This window comes from Anabrus simplex, chromosome 7 (genome assembly GCF_040414725.1).
Source record: "Anabrus simplex isolate iqAnaSimp1 chromosome 7, ASM4041472v1, whole genome shotgun sequence".
Lineage (NCBI taxonomy): Eukaryota > Metazoa > Arthropoda > Insecta > Orthoptera > Tettigoniidae > Anabrus > Anabrus simplex.
This window is the reverse complement of record NC_090271.1, coordinates 307,547,958-307,570,906: the sequence shown is the minus strand read 5'-3', so window position 1 is coordinate 307,570,906 and position 22,949 is coordinate 307,547,958. Positions and strand designations below refer to the sequence as shown.

General features: G+C 39.1%; 1 protein-coding gene across 1 annotated transcript in view; it reads right to left on the bottom strand.

The window, feature by feature from the left end:
* The window catches only part of Ziz (dedicator of cytokinesis protein Ziz), a 542,949-nt gene that overhangs the window by 74,640 nt on the left and 445,360 nt on the right, over window positions 1-22,949 (bottom strand). Inside the window, exon 32 of the mRNA XM_067151766.2 lies at window positions 13,417-13,563. Coding sequence (XP_067007867.2) covers window positions 13,417-13,563 — 147 coding nt within the window. The remainder of the gene's footprint in view (window positions 1-13,416; window positions 13,564-22,949) is intronic.

Here is a 22,949-nt window from a genome sequence, read left to right as displayed (position 1 = left end):
CGGTGGGTGTGGCGAGGCATTGAGGGGTATGAGGGAGGAGTTGGAAAGTTTGAGGGAGATAATTAGGATTCTCACAGAAGACAGGAAGGAAGATAGGACTCCCTCAAACAATGTACAGGTTACAGTAGGTGTACAAGAGGGAGGGGAAGAAAAGGGGGGGAGTTGTAGAAGACAGGTGGTCTAATGTTCTAAGGGGAAGGAGATTGCAGGCTAAGGGCTCTATTCAGGATCAGAATTCAGGATAGGTGTCTGTGCGAAATCGCTACGAGTCACTCCACGTAGAACAACAGAGGGAAGATGAGGGACAGGGAACTGTTGCTGAGATGTGTGGAAGTAGGAGGAAGGGAAAAGGTAGGAAAGGGAAATGTAGAGTAGAGGATAGGAAAAGACAGGTGGAACAGGGTCATGGGAAGGAGAAAAGGGAGGAGGAAGTAGCTTCTGCAGCTATCAGGAAAGATAGGGCTGACCAGGAGGGGAGGGGATCAAATGAGGTGGGTAGGGTTGAGGCTCTGGTCATGGGGGATTCCATCGTTAGACACGTGGGGAAAGTGTGTGGAGGAAAGGGAACCAGGGTAGAATGTTATCCAGGAATCAGGTTGAGGCAGATGTTGAGGAAAGTAGAAGAGAGGGAGGAGGGGAAGGAGAAGGTGGTAGTGTTTCACGTTGGTACCAACAATGTAAGGCAAGCTGATATAAGTACCAACATAGTTGGAGATGTGTGGGATCTGGTAAATGCAGCACGGGTGAAGTTTAAAAAAGCGGAGATTGTTATTAGTGGAATACTGTGTAGGAGGGATACTGACTGGAGGGTGATTGGGGATTTAAACGAGACTATGGAGTGGGTATGTAGGAAACTGGGAGTGAAATTTCTAGATCCTAATGGGTGGGTAGGAGATAGGGATCTGCGCTCAGATGGCCTTCATTTAAACCGCAGTGGTACGTATAAGTTAGGAAATTTGTTTGGAAGGGTAATAGGGAGGTACATTCAGGGAAACGGGATGGCCTAGGGAGCGGTGATAAGGGAACAGGGAACTGGAATTCAAGTAGGGATGACATAAAATTGTTAGTGTTGAACTGTAGAAGTATTGTAAAGAAAGGAATAGAATTAAGTAATTTAATAGATATATACACACCAGATATTGTAATAGGAGTTGAATCATGGCTGAGAAATGATATAATGGATGCAGAAATTTTCTCACGGCACTGGAGTGTGTATCGTAGAGATAGAATAGGAATGGTGGGAGGGGGAGTGTTCATTCTGGTGAAAAAAGAATTTGTAAGCTACGAAAAAGTTAAAGATGAGACACATGAAATTCTTGGTGTAAGGCTCATTTCTAAAGATAATAGGCAACTTGATATATTTGGAGTGTACAGATTGGGAAAGGGTAGCACTGACGCAGATTCGGAATTATTTGATAGGATAGTTGGCTATGTGGGAAACGACATGAAAAGAAATGTGATTGTGGCGGGAGATCTGAATTTGCCAGATGTCAATTGGGAAGGAAATGCGAACGACAGGAAGCATGACCAACAAATCGCAAATAAGTTAATATGGGAAGGACAGCTGATTCGGAAAGTGATGGAACCAACCAGAGGGAAAAATATCCTGGATGTGGTGCTGATAAAACCAGATGAGCTCTATAGGGAAACTGAAGTAATAGATGGTATTAGTGATCATGAAACTGTTTTTGTGGTAGTTAAAAATAAATGTGATAGAAAGGAAGGTCTTAAAAGTAGGACTATTAGGCAGTACCATATGGCTGATAAAGCAGGCATGAGGCAGTTTCTAAACAGTAACTATGATCGGTGGAAAACGGTAAATAAAAATGTAAACAGACTCTGGGTTGGGTTTAAAGAAATTGTTGAGGAATGCGAAAACAGGTTTGTACCTTTAAGGGTGGTAAGGAATGGTAAAGACCCACCTTATTATAATAGAGAAATAAAGAGATTAAGAAGGAGGTGCAGACTGGAAAGAAATAGAGTTAGAAATGGCTGTGGAAGTAAGGAGGAATTGAAGGAACTTACTAGAAAATTGAATCTAGCAAAGAAGGCAGCTAAGGATAACATGATGGCAAGCATAATTGGCAGTCAAAGAAATTTTAGTGAAAAATGGAAGGGTATGTATAGGTATTTTAAGGCAGAAACAGGTTCCAAGAAGGACATTCCAGGAATAATTAATGAACAAGGAGAGTGTGTATGTGAGGATCTTCAAAAGGCAGAAGTATTCAGTCAGCAGTATGTAAAGATTGTTGGTTACAAGGATAATGTCCAGATAGAGGAGGAGACTAAGGCCAAAGAAATAATAAAATTTACATATGATAACAATGACATTTACAATAAGTTACAAAAGTTGAAAACTAGAAAAGCGGCTGGAATTGATCAGATTTCTGAGGATATACTAAAGACAATGGGTTGGGATATAGTACCATATCTGAAGTACTTATCTGATTATTGTTTGGTTGGAGGAGCTATACCAGATAAATGGAGAGTTGCTATAGTAGCCCCTGTGTATAAAGGAAATGGTGATAGACATAAAGCTGAAAATTACCGGCCAGCAAGTTTGACATGCATTGTATGTAAGCTTTGGGAAGGCATTCTTTCTGATTATATTAGACATCTTTGTGAAATTAATAACTGGTTCGATAGAAGGCAATTCGGTTTTAGGAAAGGTTATTCCACTGAAACTCAACTTGTAGGATTCCAGCAAGATATAGCAGATATCTTGGATTCAGGAGGTCAAATGGACTGTATCGCGATTGACCTGTCTAAAGCATTTGATAGGGTGGATCATGGGAGACTACTGGCAAAAATGAGTGCAATTGGACTAGACAAAATAGTGACTGAATGGGTTGCTATATTTCTAGAAAATAGATCTCAGAGAATTAGAGTAGGTGAAGCTTTATCTGACCCTGTAATAATTAAGAGGAGAATTCCTCAAGGCAGTATATCGGACCTTTATGTTTTCTTATATATATAAATGATATGAGTAAAAGAGTGGAATCGGAGGTAAGGCTTTTTGCGGATGATGTTATTCTCTATAGAGTGATAAATAAGTTACAAGATTGTGAGCAACTGCAACGTGACCTCGGAAATGTTGTGAGATGGACAGCAGGCAATGGTATGTTGATAAACGGGGTTAAAAGTCAGGTTGTGAGTTTCACAAATAGGAAAATTCCTCTCAGTTTTAATTACTGTGTTGATGGGGGAAAGTCCCTTTTGGGGATCATTGTAAGTATCTAGGTGTTAATATAAGGAAAGATCTTCATTGGGGTAATCACATAAATATGATTGTAAATAAAGGGTACAGATCTCTGCACATGGTTATGAGGGTGTTTAGGGGTTGGAGTAAGGATGTAAAGGAGAGGGCATATAAGTCTCTGGTAAGACCCCAACTAGAGTATGGTTCCAGTGTATGGGAACCTCACCAGGATTACCCGATTCAAGAACTGGAAAAAATCCAAAGAAAAGCAGCTCGATTCGTTCTGGGTGATTTCCGACAAAAGAGTAGCGTTACAAAAATGTTGCAAAGTTTGGGTTGGGAAGAACTGAGAGAAAGAAGAAGAGCTGCTGGACTAAGTGGTATACATTTAGTTATAATGTAAAGACACATGTTTTTTAAACAAATTCCCATTTCCTTATTTTATTTCATTTCAGAAATTGAAACGAAGCTACCTTCACAAATATTGATCAGCAATCAGCTTCAAAGTTCCACATTAGACTCAATCAAAGGCACCATAAGCAAACTCACAATATATAACAACTTACCTGGAAGGAACAGAAGATAAAACATTCGATAATTTGAACAGTGTTACAAAGTCAAACATTTTTTAAAACTTTTAACCGCAAAAAAACATTTTAATGTAACAAAATTAAATTTTTAACAACTATTCAAATGAATAGACATTGTTTTTAAGCTGACCAACTATGTAATCATCCGTTCTCATATCATTAACACACTAACCCCTACACTGTTTTAATATCATTTAATTTAATTGGTATTTTTAGTAGTTTTTAAGTGAATCAATGTACCGTACCTGCAAATTAACGTGTTTTAAATCTTAGCAATTCACCTAAGCTAAAATAACAGCTGAGGATGTTCCTAAATAAGGAACGAAACATGTACTGTTGACAAATAAAAAATTTGCCAAAAGGCAAAAAAGTATCAAAACGGTGGAAGAATTTTAAATATTGTAAAACTTAGTAAGTGGTATGTTCCGAGCTGTCAGAGGAGAGATGGCGTGGAATGACATTAGTAGACGAATAAGTCTGAATGGTGTTTATAAAAGTAGGAAAGATCACAATATGAAGATAAAGTTGGAATTCGAGAGGACAAACTGGGGCACCAGAGGAACAGAGGAACTTTTCACCATTTTCATGATATTTTAACAAGAAGCACTAATGGAACCTTTTAACATGATGCAACCAAATAGGTTATAAAGATAATAGCATAAAGTTGGCGTGAAAACTTGTGACAGCGACTGTGACTCACTCTGGAGGTTCGTAGTGTAGATGTAAAACTGGGCGTCAACAGCTGTGTAATAATTCAGTGACAAATGTTAATAATATTTAATTGTTTAAAGAAAATATGGCTGTTATAGGCAGTATTTGTGCTATATATGTATGCAATAATTACAGAGGGCCATGTGCGTCAAAGTCTTTCTACAGATTTCCGAAAAATAAAGAAATGTAAGTACGAGTTTAGATGTTTGGTTAGATTTATGTTTACACAACTTCAGTTTATATCAAATGAATACTTGATTTTGTGGCAATAAAAAGTAGTAGAAAGTGATGTATTAATTGATATTACTGATTTTATTAGATGCAAGCAATGGGTTATTCGGAGCAGACGAGCAGACCTGGATGATATATTCAAAAGAGATGGACCTGAGCATTTGAACAAAATTTATGTTGTATGTTCAGATTACCATATTTTGTACAGAAAGACTTTAGAAACAAGAATTTATTAAGTCAGCAGTAAGTATTTCGAACACATTAGGATTTGAGATTATATGGACTTTATATAAGATAGCTCTATAACATTTTTAACTTTTAATTGACCTTTTCAGACTTTAGCCTGGATCTATCCCCTCAGTTTTGCCATCTGTGAAGGAAATCAATCCCAACAGAAGCCCAAAGAAAAGGAAGAGGAACTGGAGTCAGAAACAAGAGTGGGTGGTTAAAGTGAAGTGGTGAGTAATGACACCTTCAAAGTTAAGGAAGAGTGCACAAAGTGTTCACAAATGGCAAAAAAGTGCACAGCATTGCAAGAAACAGTGCCCAGATATAAGAAACAGAATAGTGTGTTGAAAGGTAGGCTAAGTAGTTTACATCATACTAAAATGAGAAGTAAAACTACACAAAAGAATATTATTAGTAATTATGAAGGTAACTTTTGTAGTGATGTAGCAGTTAACTTTTTTTTTTTTGCTAGTGGCTTTACGTTGCACCAACACAGATAGGTCTTATGGCGGCGATGATGGGATAGGAAAGGCTTAAGGAGTTGGAAGGAAGCGGCCGTGGCCTTAATTAAGGTACAGCCCCAGCATTTGCCAGGTGTGAAAATGGGAAACCATGGAAAACCATCTTCAGGGTTGCCGACAGTGGGATTTGAACCCAATCTCCCGGATGCAAGCTCACAGCCGCACGCCTCTATGCGCACGGCTAAAACAATTCGTTTTACATCACACTGACAAGATAGGTCTTATGGTGATGATGGGATGGGAAAGGGCTAGGAGTGGGAAGGAAGCGACCGTGGCCTTAATTAAGGTACAGCCCCAGCATTTGCCTGCTGTGAAAATGGGAAACCACGGAAAACCATCTTCAGGGTTGCCGACAGTGGGGTTCGAACCCACTATCTCTCAGATGCAAGCTCACAGCCGCGTGCCCCTAAAAACATGTCCTCGCCCGGTCATACAGGTTCTTGCAGACATATTTTTGTTTACCTGCTACTAGGTCAGTGAGAAGTTGGCTACAAAATTCATAGGTAAAGCCTGGTATGAATGGCATGGTTCTTGATTTGTTACAAATTAAGTGTGAAAATATGAAACCCCAAGAAAAAGTCGTATCTGTGGTAATTGATGAAATGTCTCTTAAGTGTGTGTTGACCTATAGTGCCCAAAATGACTTGTCCAAAGTGTTTGTAGACACAGGTTCAGAAATCCTGACTGACATAAATGTCACTAAAAGAGAATAATGTAATCAAGCAAATTATAGGATATTATTTGACAGAGATGCTATTAAGAGAAAAGAATTTCGTAGTGTTCTGTATTGAAGTTAGTTCACTATTAAGTTGAAAGAAGATATATGATGGTTCAACTTTTCAATGCTATTAAAATAAGAAATGTACGTTTTACATTCCTGGTCATCATCATCATCATCATCATCATCGTCATCAGCCTATCACAAATAAGTATAAAAGACAATGTACAGGTAAATAAAAAGTGAAGTTTAAATAATTCCGTCAGATGCTGTGTGTTGAAATTTCAGCCAATCACAGATAAGTATAAAAGATGATGCACAGGTAAACAAAATGTGAAGATTAAATAATTCAGTCAGATGTTGTTTATGAAGCACTATAACATTTTAGGGAGCACTATGTGTTGAAATTTCAATGTTATGAAGAAGTCTAGAATCAAAATACGTATTTTTCACTTGCAGTTCATGAGGCACTGTATAATTTTAGGGGTTAGCACTGCGTGTCGATAGTTCTGAAAATCTTGAAGAAGTTGTAGATCAAATATGTAAATGTAGTACGGAGCAAGTTCTTGAAGTGTAGCAAGACATATGTGCCGATTGGCACTGTGCTTCCAAAAGTTTGTGGAAATCTGATGAAAAAATTTAAAAAGATCAAGTATCAAGCCTTTAAATGCTGATATAACTGAAATAGTACAATATAGTTGTATATTATTTGTCAAAAGACATATATCCAAGTTGAAGATTCGTATGTTAGATTCTTGAAGTTATTGAAATATATGACATAGAAAAAAACAATTTTGAAGAGAAAAAATACTAAAAAGCACAAAATTGGAACAGTTGAGGAGAGTAATGACATAGCGTGTTATATCTTGTAGGTAAGAGTTGAGGTCGATCTTAGATTAGCGTAATGTATAAATTTGAAAGTTAGAGTGGTCTAAATCATTAGAGATGTTAGAAAATATAATTCAATTAGGAGAGGAAAAAAAAGGTAAAAAGGAAAGAAAAAGTAGAAAAATAATGATTAAAATAAAAGAAAAAATAGGGAAATAAATGAGGAGGTGTAGTAAGGTGGATCAGGTGGATGGGTACTTTGAGTCATTCTGTTGCTTGTGGCATAAAGGTGCATGTTCAATTTAATTCTCTACCACCCTCTGCAGCTATCACAGCTGATTTCATTGAAATATATGACATACTATTTGACATCTTCAATTCCTCAAAATTTAGTAGCCCTAAGCAGTATAGAAAACCCCTTTGCAGTAATTCTAATTATTTAGAAAAACTGGTAGAAATTGAAAAATGTCTAAGGCAGATCATTGTGTTAAACAGAGGTGCTAATAGTAAACTCAACCCAATATGTATTCAAGGGTGGATAGATAACATCACTGCTCTTAAGCTTTTGTGGTCACAATTGAAGGAGCGATTTGATTTTCAATTTCTCTTCACTAGAAGACTGACACAAGATTGTCTGGAAAATGCATTTGCCATTGTCCGGGGTAAAGGGGGCAATAACGTCACTCCAAATCCCACGGCACTTAACGCCCTTGAAAGGGCTTTGGCATGCCCAGCGACCGCTGCTCAGCCCGAAGGCCTGCAGATTACGAGGGGCCGTGCGGTCAGCACGACACATCCTCTCGGACACTTTTATTCTCCGTCCCGCGGAGTAGGGAAAATATTAGTAATCCACCATCAGTAAAGATCACATAACCGCATTTCAGTTGAGAATTGTAGTGCAGATACAGTATATTAGATAGTATCTTGCCTGTTAAATTTGTGTGTATTTTTGTGCAAACGGCAGGTTTCATTTCTACTACAGCATAGTAGGACAAAGTAGTACTAATATTAATCTGTATATGTGTTTAACTTTGTTGGTAATCTTTGAGTACCGTACCTACCGGTAGTTCTTGTGAATATCTAAATTTAGGACTAATTGGAATTTTCATTTCTATTTGTGCTTAGTAAGAAGCTAGGATATGTCCGAACGTAGTTTTAACATTATTGTAGTGTAGTATAGTAATTAGAAATTAGAGTGCCTATTCTATAATTTTGAGTAGTTTTGCGAATTTTGAACTTTAATTGTAATTTTCTTTTCTGTTTTTTCTTGGTAATAACCTGTTGTAATTAGAATATGTCTGAACGTAGTTTAAAATTATTGTAGTGTATTGTAGTATCTGTACTTAGTCTGAACGTAGTGTATTATAGCATCTTATTAGAAAGTAGTGTGTTTATTCTATTACTGTGAAATATTTGTATAGTATAGTACCGTTTCTGTGTTATCTGTAGTAACTCTCTTACTAAAATTCTGTTGTTGTTATTAGGGTAGACTTAACTGCAATTAAGAATTGTGCAATTCTTGTGTATTATTCTCTGTTTCCAGTAATTAACAGCAATTTTCATCGTGTTAGCGTGTTGTAGGAATAAAAATAGTACAGTTAAGTAGTACTGTAGTGTAGTAGTAGCCTATATTAAATAACTCACTGTCGTGTGTTCTTTGTGAACTAACCTAGACAATATTTCTTTCCTTTCATTTTTATTTTGCACAGAATAAGTTATCTTATTTTTCCTTTTCTTTTCATTATTTAGTAAAAAATGGGTAAGCAGTGCGAGTGTAGGAACAGTGGGTGTGGCCAGGCATTAAGGAGTATGAGGGAGGAGTTGGAGAGCTTGAGGGAGATAATTAGGATACTCTCAGAGGACAGGAAGGAAAGTAGGCCTCCAAACAATGTACAGGATACAGTAGGTGTGACAGAGGGATTGGAAGGAAATGGGGGAATTGTGGAAGACAGGTGGTCTAATGTTTTAACCCTTTCACTACCAATTTTATTTTTTCATAAATTAGTTTATTTCTTTGCATTTACTGGTCAACCAAACTTGAAACAATGATGTTAAGATCAAATTATTAGGTTTAGAACACTTCACATATAGGTTAGATTTGGTGCAACAGATCAAGTGTGATAAGGTGCAAAGTAGTTCTTCCACAGAGGGAGCTTACACATTGTACAGAGAGTTTTGGTTCTTGTTTCTTTCTTCAACTTTGAACCTCACACATCACCTTCTGGTGTTGCCTTCCACCGGCAACTGATCTCAACTGATCTCCGACATTCAACATCAATCTTGATGCCGAGATAGGTCGCCCAGATGTCCTCTTCCTTTTTAGTGTTGCATTTCCTTTGGCAACAGCCATTATTTGTTCTGCAAGCGGAATAATATACTCCAGCAACGGAATCTTTTTATGGCTGGCTTCTTGGTACAAAGTCCAAGAATTGACAACGGCCATCATGAAGACCTTGAAGAAAACCTTTCTCCACCACTTTTGAGATTTTTTATCGTATTTTCCAAATTTCTGATCTGAGAGATCTGCACCTTCCATCATTTCATTGTAGCATGATGGTGTTGATTCTGGGCACGGAACTTCTTCTTTACTTCCATCTTCCTTCTTTTTTAGCACTTTGACTTTGTTTGCCATATGACAGTTGCTAAATACCACCATTTCTTTAGAATCCTGCCATCTTGCAGCAATCATTCCAGAACCATTGGCCAAATACTGACATTGGCTCCTGTCAACTTTCCCTGCAGTTGTCATTTTCGCCTGCTTCTGAGGCTGTATCACCATCCAAACCTACCGAATCATTGTCAATAGGCACGTAATTTACATCCACAATATTATCATCAGAGCCGAAGTCCAAATCTGACGCTGAATATTGTGCATTGGTCTCTAAAAATTCTGCCAGTTGGTCGCCATTCGAAAAGACATCCTCCCAATGCCGTCTTTTTGAAGTCATCTCAGTTACAATAAACAAAAGCTACTTTGTAAACAGGGTTATAAAATACCACTGGGAATATATGTCCCAACGAAAACTACCAATGAGTTATATGTTTCCCATTGTAAAGAAAGTAGATATAACTTTGCTCTAACCTGATATAATAATATGTAAGATGTAAGAAAGTGGTATTTATTATCGGTATAAGGACCTGCGTGTGTTACACAATGAACACAATAAAGCAACCTCTGAGAATTGGCGCGAAAACGGTGACCCGTATCAATAATCTCCCGTTCTATGAATAAAACTTAGAACAAGCGCCATCTATACGAAATTTATGGCAATTCTAAAGCTAACAAATGTATAGATAACCATTGGGACACGGTCCTGTGCTATTATAATTGAATTAAATCCCAATATTATTGCTTGATGACCTTGTGGGATATATATGTCCCAGTGGGAGTGAAAGGGTTAAGGGGAAGGAGATTGCAGGCTAAGGGCTCCATTCAGGATCAAAATTCAGGACAGGTGTCGGTGAGAAATCGGTGCGAGTCACTGCAGGTAGAACAACCGAGGGAAGATGAGGAACAGGGAACTGTTGCAGAGAAGTTTGGAAGTAGGAGAAAGGGAAGAGGTAGGAAAGGGAATTGTGGAGTAGTGGATAGGAAAAGGCAGGTGGAACAGGGCCATGGGGTGGAGAAAAGGGAGGAGGAAGTAGCTTCTGCAACTGTCAGGAAAGATAGGACTGACCAGGAGGGGAGGGGATCAAATGAGGTGGGTAGGGTTGAGGCTCAGGTCATGGAGGATTCTATCGTTAGACATGTCGGGAAAGTGTGTGGAGGAAAGGGTACCAGGTTAGAGTGTTATCCAGGAATTAGGTTAAGGCAGATGTTGAAGAAAGTAGAAGAGAAGGAGGAGGGAAAGGAGAAGGTGGTAGTGTTCCACATTGGTACTAACAACATAAGACAAGCAGGTATAAGTACCAACATAGTTGGGGATGTGTGGGATCTGGTAAATGCAGCATGGATGAAGTTTAAGGAAGCGGAGATTGTTATCAATGGAATACTGTGTAGGAGGGATACTGACTGGAAGGTGATTGGGGATTTAAATGAGACTATGGAATGGGTATGTGGGAAACTGGGAGTGAAATTTCTAGGTCCTAATGGGTGGGTAGGAGATAGGGATATGCGCTCAGATGGCCTTCACTTAAACCGCAGTGGTATATATAAGTTAGGAAATTTGTTTAGAAGGGTAATAGGGAGGTACATTCAGGGAAACAGGGTGAGCTAGGCAGCGGTGTTAAGGGAACAGGGAACTGGAAATCAAGTAGGGATGACATAAAACTGTTAGTGCTCAACTGTAGAAGTATTGTAAAGAAAGGAATAGAATTAAGTAATTGAATAGATATATACTTACCAGATATTGTAATAGGAGTTGAATCATGGCTGAGAAATGATATACTGGATGCAGAAATTTTCTCACGGAACAGGAGGGTGTATCGTAGAGATAGGATAGGAAAGGTAGGAGCGGGAGTATTCATTCTCGTGAAAGAATAATTTGTAAGCTACGAAAAAGTTAAAGATGACAAGCACGAAATTCTAGGGGTAAGGCTCATTTCTAAAGATAATAGGCAACTAGATGTCTTTGGAGTGTACAGACCAGGAAAGGGTAGCACAGATGCTGATTCAGAATTATTTGATAAGATAATCAGCTATGTGGGAAACGATAAGGTAAGGAACGTGATCGTAGTGGGTGATCTCAATTTACCAGATGTCAATTGGGAAGGTAATGCGAAGGACAGGAAGCATGACCAACAAATGGCAAATAAGTTAATATGGGAAGGGCACCTGATTCAGAAAGTGATGGAACCAACTAGAGGGAAGAATATCCTGGATGTGGTGCTGGTAAAACCAGATGAGCTCTATAGAGAAACCGAAGTAGTAGATGGTATTAGTGATCACGAAGCTGTTTTTGTGGTAATTAAAAATAAATGTGAAAGAAAGGAAGAGATTAAAATTAGGACTGTTAGGCAGTACCATATGGCTGATAAAACAGGCATGAGGGAGTTTTTAATAAGCAACCAGTTTCGACTGTATTAAGATTCTTTTTCTTTTGGGACTTCTTTTTACTTCTATATTACTTCAAATATTTGGAAGGTGCAATAATGCAAGATGCAAGGTTGGATAAGGAAATCAACAGAAGGGTACAAGCGGGATATACATTATACCAGAATGTAAGGAACCTGGATTGGAACGAGAAGTTGTTATTGTTGTTATTATTATTATTATTATCATCAATATTTGTTAGTGTCGCACCAACCAGATAGGTCTTATAGTGACGATGGGATAGGAAAGGAATGGGAGTGGGAAGGAAGCGGCCATGCCCTTAATTTAAGTACAGCCCCAGCATTTGCCTGGTGTGAAAATGGGAAACCACGGAAAACCATTTTCAGGGCTGCCGACAGTGGGGTTTGAACCGACTATTTCCCGGATGCAAGCTCACAGATGCGCACCCCTAACTGCATGGCCAACTCACCCGCTGGTGAAGCTCCTATGAAATGTAAAGAGATATTGCACAAGATGTACTATACCCCTATATTAACGTATGCATCGAAGACTTGGACTTTGACAGCAAGAAATGACAGTAAAATTCAGGCCAGTGAGATGAAATTCCTGAGGAGTATTGTAGGGAAGACAAGGAGAGAAAGAATAAGAAATGATGAAGTCAGAAAAGAGATAGGGGTAGAAAAACTGAGTGATAGGATGGAGAAGAATAAACTGAGATGGTTTGGACATGTTATGTGGATGAAGGAGGGAAGGATACTAAAACAAGTGTTGGAGGATAAGATAGAAGGGAAGAGGGCAAGAGGGAGGCCCAGAGCAAGAGGGATGGTCCCTGTCAAGGTCAGTATAAGTAAAAGAAGATTGGATTGGAATACAATTACTGAAGAGGAGTGGCGGAAGGAGAGGCAACAGTGGAGAAGTGCCATCAACACCCCGACCTGACAGGAGCTGGAGAAGGGAAAAAGAATATTATTACTCTAAACAATCTATTCAGCCAGTGGATACCCATTGGTCCTGCAGCTATTTTTATTTCTAGTGCCACCTCATCAATGCCTACTGCTTTTTCTCTTTTCATCCTACTTACGGCCCACTCAATCTCCCACATTGATGGTATACCTTCCAACTATATTGCTTGGTCTGTTGTATTTATTTGGTCTCTTCTGTCTTGCACAGGACAGTTACACAAAGTACTCTTTGGAGTATGTTTTTTGGTCTGTCAGCACTTAATCATTTTCATTTTATAAAGTTAGTGTTCATGCTGTTATTATAGGCTCCAAGTGGCAGATAAAGATACTCAAGTCAACAACCAAATAGAACTTATAACACTGTAGAAGAAAGGTCTTACACAACAGCTGTTTTAGCACTTTTTGGGAAACATATACAATTACTACATAACTTACAGGAGCAGAATCCATGATGATCTTCACAAGTTCTTGACCAAATTTATCAGAGTATAGTTGATGAAGCCGTTCTGAAATTTCTGACAGTGATGTCACCTTTGGCTCTTTGTAAATATATTCCACACCACTATCTTCTTCAAAGTATGCCTGTTAAAATACAATTACCAACAGTAAAACAAAAGAACAGAAATATTCTCTATGAAATTATATGAACACAATGACACAAATCAGGAGCTCCTAACGCCCCTGCAATATACTTATTAAAATTTTTAATTGTAAAAAATTATTTCAAATCATGTTTTAATACATTTCAGGAGTCCTGCAGTAAGTAGTATTTACTCAAAATTACTATTTCAAGAGGCCTAGATACACAAAACTGGCAAGGTACCCAACATAGAACAACACTTTGAATTACAGATAGTGAAAGTATACTTGGGTACAAAACAACATAGTAAATGAAGTTACTAAATATGTATTCAAGAGAAAAGTTCCCCTACACTTAGAACTGTAGCAAAGTAATGCTGAAAATATCTGCTTCAAAACATTCCCAGCACAAAAAAAGAGTAAGAATCTGATTAGTTCCTGTCTTACAATGAGATTTAAAATATTACAAAATCAGCATGAAACAATCAAGAGTTGTTTCAGGGAACTAGTTCTCTTAGATTGGCAGAGTTCTATCACAGAGATGACAAAGTACGGAAGAACATAATTCAGAGAAGCCATAAGAGACCCGGTTCTAATTTAGAACAGTCTAAATTTTCAATGAAAGAAATCTGTAGTTTTACAATCGGCTAACACAAGTTAGGAAAGGGAAAAATATCTGAAACTTTGATGAATCAGTCCTGAGCAAGCACTTTAATTCCAACAAGTGTATGTGCCTAACAACTTTCATTCACTATTGATACAGCTATAAAGGTGGATCATGTCCTTTAATTGTGCTTAACAAGTTTCTTCCATGGATCAGTGGTAGACTGTTGGCCTCTGGATCCCCAGACAATGGGTTTAAATCCAGAAGAGGTAGTCTGATTTTTGAAGGGCGGAAAACAGTCTGTTCTACACTACACGTCATCCAATGACACATTTGGTGTTTATCAGACAAAATTCATACAAATAAAACAAACCTCAGCTTGAACCACTCATTTACCGCAACGTTCACTTCTGAAAAAACCGACTCCCGCTTTCTTTTCACTCCTCGATTCCAATTTCCTCCCACTCCTTTAAAATTTCAGTTCTATTCTTCACAATAGTGTTTATTTGAGTTTTCCCACAGTTGAATTTTTCGGCAAGCTTAAAGTCCCTTGTCACTTTCTATAATTGCATTTCTTCTTGCCTCAAAATCTGAACAGGATCGCTCCTTGTTACTCATGTTTAGCAGACAACTGAACTGCTACGGTATTTCTGTCTCACTAATTAGCGCCTATACTGTCTTTTGACATAGATGTTGATTCCCATAGGGAATCTGAAATATTTGTCCTGAATGAGCAAATTTATAATACCAATATAAATGGTCCGTTATTGGACATTATAAATTTTCCAGCTAGCTCATTCTTGGTTGCCAGCGTTTCGCCCTCGTGTGCTAGGGTGGGCTCGTCAGTTGGTACCTAGCACACCTACCAATACGCTGGCTAGTGCATACCGTGGAGGCCACTGCGTAGGCTAACTGGAGCCACCGGCAGTGCCAATGCACTAAGAGACTTTGTCTCATCACTAAAAATTGATGCCTGCTTGGCCATCAGATGATATAGATGTTGATTCCCATAGGGAATCTGAAATATTTGTCCTGAATGAGCAAATTTATAATACCAATATAAATGGTCCGTTATTGGACATTATAAATTTTCCAGCTAGCTCATTCTTGGTTGCCAGCGTTTCGCCCTCGTGTGCTAGGGTGGGCTCGTCAGTTGGTACCTAGCACACCTACCAATACGCTGGCTAGTGCATACCGTGGAGGCCACTGCGTAGGCTAACTGGAGCCACCGGCAGTGCCAATGCACTAAGAGACTTTGTCTCATCACTAAAAATTGATGCCTGCTTGGCCATCAGATGATATAGATGTTGATTCCCATAGGGAATCTGAAATATTTGTCCTGAATGAGGAGGAATGAGGAATGAGCTCATTCAGGACAAATATTTCAGATTCCCTATGGGAATCAACATCTATATCATCTGATGGCCAAGCAGGCATCAATTTTTAGTGATGAGACAAAGTCTCTTAGTGCATTGGCACTGCCGGTGGCTCCAGTTAGCCTACGCAGTGGCCTCCACGGTATGCACTAGCCAGCGTATTGGTAGGTGTGCTAGGTACCAACTGACGAGCCCACCCTAGCACACGAGGGCGAAACGCTGGCAACCAAGAATGAGCTAGCTGGAAAATTTATAATGTCCAATAACGGACCATTTATATTGGTATTATAAATTTGCTCATTCAGGACAAATATTTCAGATTCCCTATGGGAATCAACATCTATATCATCTGATGGCCAAGCAGGCATCAATTTTTAGTGATGAGACAAAGTCTCTTAGTGCATTGGCACTGCCGGTGGCTCCAGTTAGCCTACGCAGTGGCCTCCACGGTATGCACTAGCCAGCGTATTGGTAGGTGTGCTAGGTACCAACTGACGAGCCCACCCTAGCACACGAGGGCGAAACGCTGGCAACCAAGAATGAGCTAGCTGGAAAATTTATAATGTCCAATAACGGACCATTTATATTGGTATTATACTGTCTTTTCCTTCTCAAGTTGACTACCTGAGCTCGACCTTATCAGCGACAATCCGAGTTATGAATAGAATGATGTAAGAAGGGACGGAAATCCCCAGGTAACTTGTAAGTCAACAGTCTCTGGCAGCATTTTTGGGCAATTAGAATTCTCGGAATAGGCCTATGCACCACTAGGTAGAACTGCATTCCGATGTACACTCTCTCCCCTCGCACTCAAAATAGTATAAACAATCAAAAGGGATTTCCTTATGTCTGAAGAATAGTTTAAAAGAAAGGATGACATGTGGTCCAGCGTAATAAATTGTCCTGCAACGTGTAAAGTGTCCGCTTAAGTCAAGTGCACGGGACAAATGGCGATGTCTGCTGTCTGGAGTTCGAGTTGTCCGCTTAAATGAGGCCAATTTAAGACTTGTCTTATGTAAAATAAAATCGGTTCCGAGGGAAATTGTCCGTATAGGCTGGTGTCCACTGAATAAGGATGTTCGTTAGGACAGGTTCAACTGTATTATTGTTGTTGTTGTGATTAACAATAACAGAACACCATCATGCAAGAAACTTTCACCTTAAAATCACTAAGGAAATTCTCCAGGAAAGTTTTTCATGCAAAGGCAGGTGAATTCCTGGAGAGAACTATAAAATAAACCCACAGAGAGGCTTGCATGGGTGGATGAAAGAACATTTTAAAAAAAGTTATAAAGAGAACAAAAAAAGCTTCAAAGAGGGCATAAAAGTATTAAAATATTCTGAGATGTATTAACAATACACAGGATGGTCTTGACTAGCAGGCAAGAGAGTATAATTCAAGCCAGTGAGATGAAATTCCTAAGTTTTTTTGTTTTTGTTTTTGCAAGTTGCTTTACGTTGCTACGTCGCACCAACACTGATAGGTCCTATGGCAACAATGGGACAGGAAAGGGATAGAAGTGGGAAGGAAGCAGCCGTGGCCTTATATAAGGTACAGCCCCAGCATTTGCCTGGTGTGAAAATGGGAAACCATGGAAAACCATCTTCAGGGATGCCGACAGTGGGGCTCAAACCCACTATCTTCCGAATACTGGATACTGGCCGTACTTAAGCGACTGCAGCTATCGAGATCGGTATTCCTAAGGACGACAGGAAAGACAGAGTGAGAAATGAAGATGTTAGGAAGGAAGTTGGGATAGGAAAGCTAAATGAGAGAATTGAAAAGAATAAACTATGGTGGTTTGGACATGTAAAGAGGATGGAGGAGAATAGAATTCCAAGACAGGTGCTGGAGGCAAAGTACGAGGGCAAGAGAGCAAGAGAAAGACCTAGATCAAGGTGGACTGAATCAGTGAAGAGGGGCATAAGAAGATGAAATTTACAATGGGACAAGATCATGGAAGAGGAATGGTGGAAGGAAAGAGCAAGGCGGAGAAGTGCCATAAATATCCCGACCCGGTAGGAGCTGGATAAGGGGAAATGATGATGATGATGGTGGTCATAAACAACGTGAACCAGGTATATGGGTGTTAGAGAGTTGGCTATGCTGATAAATAATTTAAAAGAAATAAGTCAATATCTCGCACCATTGTCATTTTATCAGCTGCTGAAGTTAGCCAATCAGATCGTTTCGCAGGCGAATTCAAATGGGCTTAGCGTGGCACTGCTGCTAAATCTGCACGTGACTTAATACCGGTTTGAGAGCCATGTCAAGAAATCAGCATCAAACACAAACACACCATAGTTTTCAGCCAGTGTCACTGCAAGTACCTACCTGCTTTATGCGATGCTGTCAGCTCGGAGATCTGGTTTCAAACCCCTCCACCGGCAAAGTGTTATACTTCGACTGGTGCTCTCGTACCAATGTAGTTGGTCCATTATTGGACATTATAAATTTTCCAGCTAACTCATTCCTCATTGCCAGCGTTTCACCCCAGTGCACAGTGCGTAATTTCAGGAATCTAGCTAGCCAAAAATCGTATCTTGGAAACTAATGGACCGATTTACAGAAAACTTGGTATGTAACTGCTATTATTGGAGATAATTAAGTGTGTGATCAATCAAGTACAAAGAACAAATTACTACGCCAGGAATAGAATTAGTAATCTTTGTAATTTTAATCATTTTTTGTTATAGCTTTAAGAAATGAAATAGATGTTAATATTGGGACATGCTGTTTAGAATGTTTAAAAACAGATACAGGAATACATGCCCTTAGTCATTAGATGCAGTTACATCAGAATCACTAACTTCACTGTCATTATCTCCTTCGGCAGAACCAAATACAGGAGACGCAGACAGTGAGTTGAGCACTTCTCGTGAAAGCAGAATCAACTTCCTCCTCCTTGATTTCCCTAATCTGGTAATGTAAGGGTCCGATGATATAAGCAGCCTATGGGAAAGTCAGTATTTGTGTCCTTTCTGGAAGGTTTCCTGTTATCTTTATTCCTGGTCTCCTGGGCTTCCTCGGAGAGTTGTCCAATAGGTATAATACAGTGCCTAATTACCTCCTCTCCATGAACCAAGAGTTTGTGCAAAGTTACAGGCATTTAGTACGATTTGTATTTTTGTAAGTACAGTTGTATAGTTTCCTTTGCGTACATTTCAAATGTCACTTTATCAATGGCATACCCACACAAAAAAGTTTCTAAGATGACATGTAGATGGCTTATTAAATTTAGATCTACTCCAGTAATATCCGCAGAAGTGGAAGCCTCCCTGAAGAATCTTCTAGCAGTTTCCATCATTTGCTTTGGATATGAACCAATAGACCTGCTTTCTCCCTGAACCGAACCTGTATATTCTTCTTTCTTCAACCAGTTTCTTCTCCTCAGCATCTCTTATTTGCCACTTTCTAATGTGAAGTCTGTATGCTATATGTAAAAGGCATTCGAAACATTGAATCCATGCTTGAAGTGGTCGTAACCCAAACTTAAGTGTTGTTGGGTTAATTACTCTTTCAGTCACTTCAGGAATATTATTCGTCCCTTTAGGGGACGCGCCACATATATAGCACCTTTTGGAAGATTGATAGGAAGACAATGCACTGCAGACTTTTCCATCCATCACGGTGAAGTGTAGCTCACGTTCAACCACTCTGTGAATCGCTGGCAGCAAACTTCTGTAGTGAAGTCATCTACAGTAATTATTTATTGCGTGTGTATTTTAGGCTTTAAATCAGAGTTATACGATAAGCCTACGTGTGTGATTTCTTTCTTTAACATTAATTCTGTGATCTTTTAGTCATCTGCAGTATTTATTTATTGCATCTTTTTTCTAGCTTTTATTGTCTGGATAAATTTATTAAATGCAATTAAATACATTCGCCGCCCCTTGAGCCCATAAAATTATTTCCTATTTTCTCCCGCAATTTGCCTTATATTTCAGTGCTGAGGTTTTTTATGTGCCGTAGTTTACCTATGATTCTGTACAAACCAAAAGTGGCCCCTGTAAACCCAGCGTCCCCTTTAGTTCATAAAAATAATTTGTAGCTTAGTTTCTTCAGCTTTTTGTCTTGAACTTAAATACTGAATTTCACAAATTTATGTGTCGCCGTTTTCCCGTGATGGTGTTAAGAAAAGCCATTTGATATGACAACCCTGTTGTCATAAGAGCAATACTGTTTTCTTAACATGGAATGAGCTGTAGTACTGGCAGGCTCATCCTGACATTGTTGTGGTGCACGTCCTTCCACAAGGCTCATTCTCTGGTCGAACCAACTTTTATTGTACTTCAGCAATTTGCCCCTTTTTCTACTATATTTTGTCCAGCATGATCGAATTTTAGCACACAAAATACTGACAGACTTCCTTATTGACTTGGATATATACTCGGAACAATCCTCAAAGCCTACATGATCAATTACAACATTCGCAATATCATCGTTCCACTTCTATTACCTGCTGTTCCACAACAGCTCGAAAACCAACCTCCGAGTTACAGAGTACATGGCTTCTGAAAAAAATTACTCTCATGGTCGCGCCTGGTCGCAGCAAAAAGTCACAGTTTTCTATTCATTAAAGTATGGATAACTCCTCCATAAGATTTTCACTGTGGAAATCAAAGGCAATCAATTTTGAAAGTAAGCTCAAATTTATATAATTAGATAGTGCTTGGACACCCTGTACCAGAATTTTAAGTGCATATTCCGGATAAAATATAGTAATTTTCAGAAAATGCTACATACTATATAAAATACATACCTTCATCTAATATAATCACATTGCAAGCTAAAGAAATACTGTACTTAGTTCTGACGTCCTTACTGAGCCCTCACATAATAACAACTGTGCGCTCGCCTCGCCAGAATATGATGCCCTAACGGAGGAGAGCCACTTTAGGCCTTCGGTGAGATTAGATAATCTGACAGCGCAACTTTTCAATACTTAATTACTGTATTCAAGAGTCTTATAAACACGACTCACAAAAAATGCGCACCAAAGACAAGGGTTGAAAATATCATTTTTGGCTGGTTGGATGCTAGAAATTACCCACTGTGCAGTGTGCTAAATTGGTCTCATTAGTTGGTAAATAGCACACCCACCAAGACGCATGGCTAGTGCATACCGTTGAGGCCAATGCGTACTTGGAGCAGTATTATAAATTTACTCATTCTGGACAAATATTTCAGGTTCCCTATGGAAATCGACATCTACGGTGCTCTCATGCCGGTTTTAAGTCATGTACAGATTTCACAATTGTCAATTCGGACCATAATGAAATTCGTAACTTATGATGTACATATTTGGCAACACTGTCTCGCAAAGCCCATTTGAATTCGCCTGCAAAGTGTTGTTTCCGACCCCCCTGTATATATGTACTGTACACAAGAAGATTCCTTTATTAGGAACAAAAGTGGTGCTACAGATTCTTATTTAGCTAATGTGAATAGTAGTATGTATTTAACCCGTTCGGTGGGCGATGCGGCGAGATCCACAGCTACAAGTTGCTTGCTCGGCGGGGAACACGGATATATCGATGGATGCTAGTTGCTTTACGTCGCACCGACACAGATAGGTCTTACACGGATATATCTGTTGATTCTAATTTTTTTCTCAGTTGCCTGCCTGCAGAGGTTTATTTCTTTCTCAGCAGCATGCTCTGGATGAGTCCACCCTCTGTTGTGAATTTTTTCAACTATGTTCTCCCAATACCAATGTGTCATCCACGAGTTGCATCATAAAGAATGTAACTTATGTCTGGACAAGAAGGACCTATAGCCTAAAAGTCTCATGCTGAAACTTTAGCTCATTGCTTAATCGTCTCTTTGATGCAGTAATATTGTTGTAGAAGCGATTTCTGGAGAGTATGTTACTAAACAGACCTCTCTGATGACACATTAGAACTGTGACCCAATTTATTATCCTCAGTCTTGCGTTCTTCCTTCACGACAGGAGACTGTGCTTACCGCGAGTTACATAACATTTATTACCACATGCATGTTCCGTAATTCAGGCACCAATCATGATTTCCTTCCAAACTGCAGAGATCAGGGTTCTATTTGATTCTTTTTCTGTATCTTTTTCCGCTGAAATGTCTAAACAGAATTGCCGGCCCCAACCGTTAGAGGATGATGACTTACGGACTATGGTAAACAAAATGCTGGAATTTAGTGCGGACGATAGTGATCTTAGTGAAGTAAGTTCTGCCAAAGGGGAATTCGTACTGTGAGTAACTGGAATTTACCTGGAACTAGTATTGCAGGCTCGAATGTACAGCAGTTGTGAAAGAGACAACACATGTTCGATTTCAGTTCAAGTAGCGATCATGACAGCAACAGTAGTGACGACAATACTGATAATATTCCAACCACTGCAACTTCGTCAACTTAAACTGAAAGTGGACAAAGAAGGTCCTGCTTTAATATTCAAAATTCTGTCATGGTGTAAAGGGAGGGTTTTTAGCGTAAACAAAACTGAGTGAAATGTCTGAATTATTCTGAATTTATTCTGAATTTTGATGACGAGATATGTCAGAACATAGCTGAACAGACAAATATTTATGCCGAGCATAAAACCCAGTTTAGTAAAATGAAACGAAGGAGTGGAGATCAAGCTTCGTATAGGCATACTGTTGCCACAGGGGACTGTACAGGTCTAAATCAGGACATAATTTTTCTCACAATCGCTTTTTCACCACACCTATTTTCTATGAGCTGATGACAGAAGAGATTTTTCCTCCACAGATTTTTACATTTTTCTGACAATGAGGTGCATAATGGACAAATTCCTGCCAAAATGTACAAGATAAAGCCAGTATTTGACCACCAGATAGCAAAATTTTGGAAGCTTATACCCCTGGTTGCAAAGTGTCTATTGATGAGAACCTTGGGAGTAAAGTTTACATACCAAGAAAACAATCGCATTTTGGAACGGAATCATACAAATTATGCGAAGCCAGGACAGGGTATGTAGCATGACCTGCTTCCAAAGTGTATCATAATGAACAACTGTAAAAGACATAACACTGTGAATACCGTAAATATTACTTGTAGTACAGTGTAATATTTTGCCCGCCCGGTGGCCATGATTGTCAAGGCATTGAAGTTTAAACGGTCCGACAGTGTAGTTAGCCGGTTTGAGTCCCATTGCAGATCAGATGCAAGGCTTTTCAGGCGTTTGCTCTATTAACCAGCGTTTCGCCTTAGGTCTGACACTAGACTCATCAGAGTGGGATGTGTAAGACCCTACCCACTGATGCTGGGGTGTATGCAGGTGAACTTATCAGAAGCCCATTATAAGAGGCACAGTCTGATAACTGCATAAGGGAGATAAATCTCCACAAAGGAATTATTGCCCGCCTAGCAATTCCGAATGGAAAATTCTAAGTTCCCATGGAGGGAATTAGAT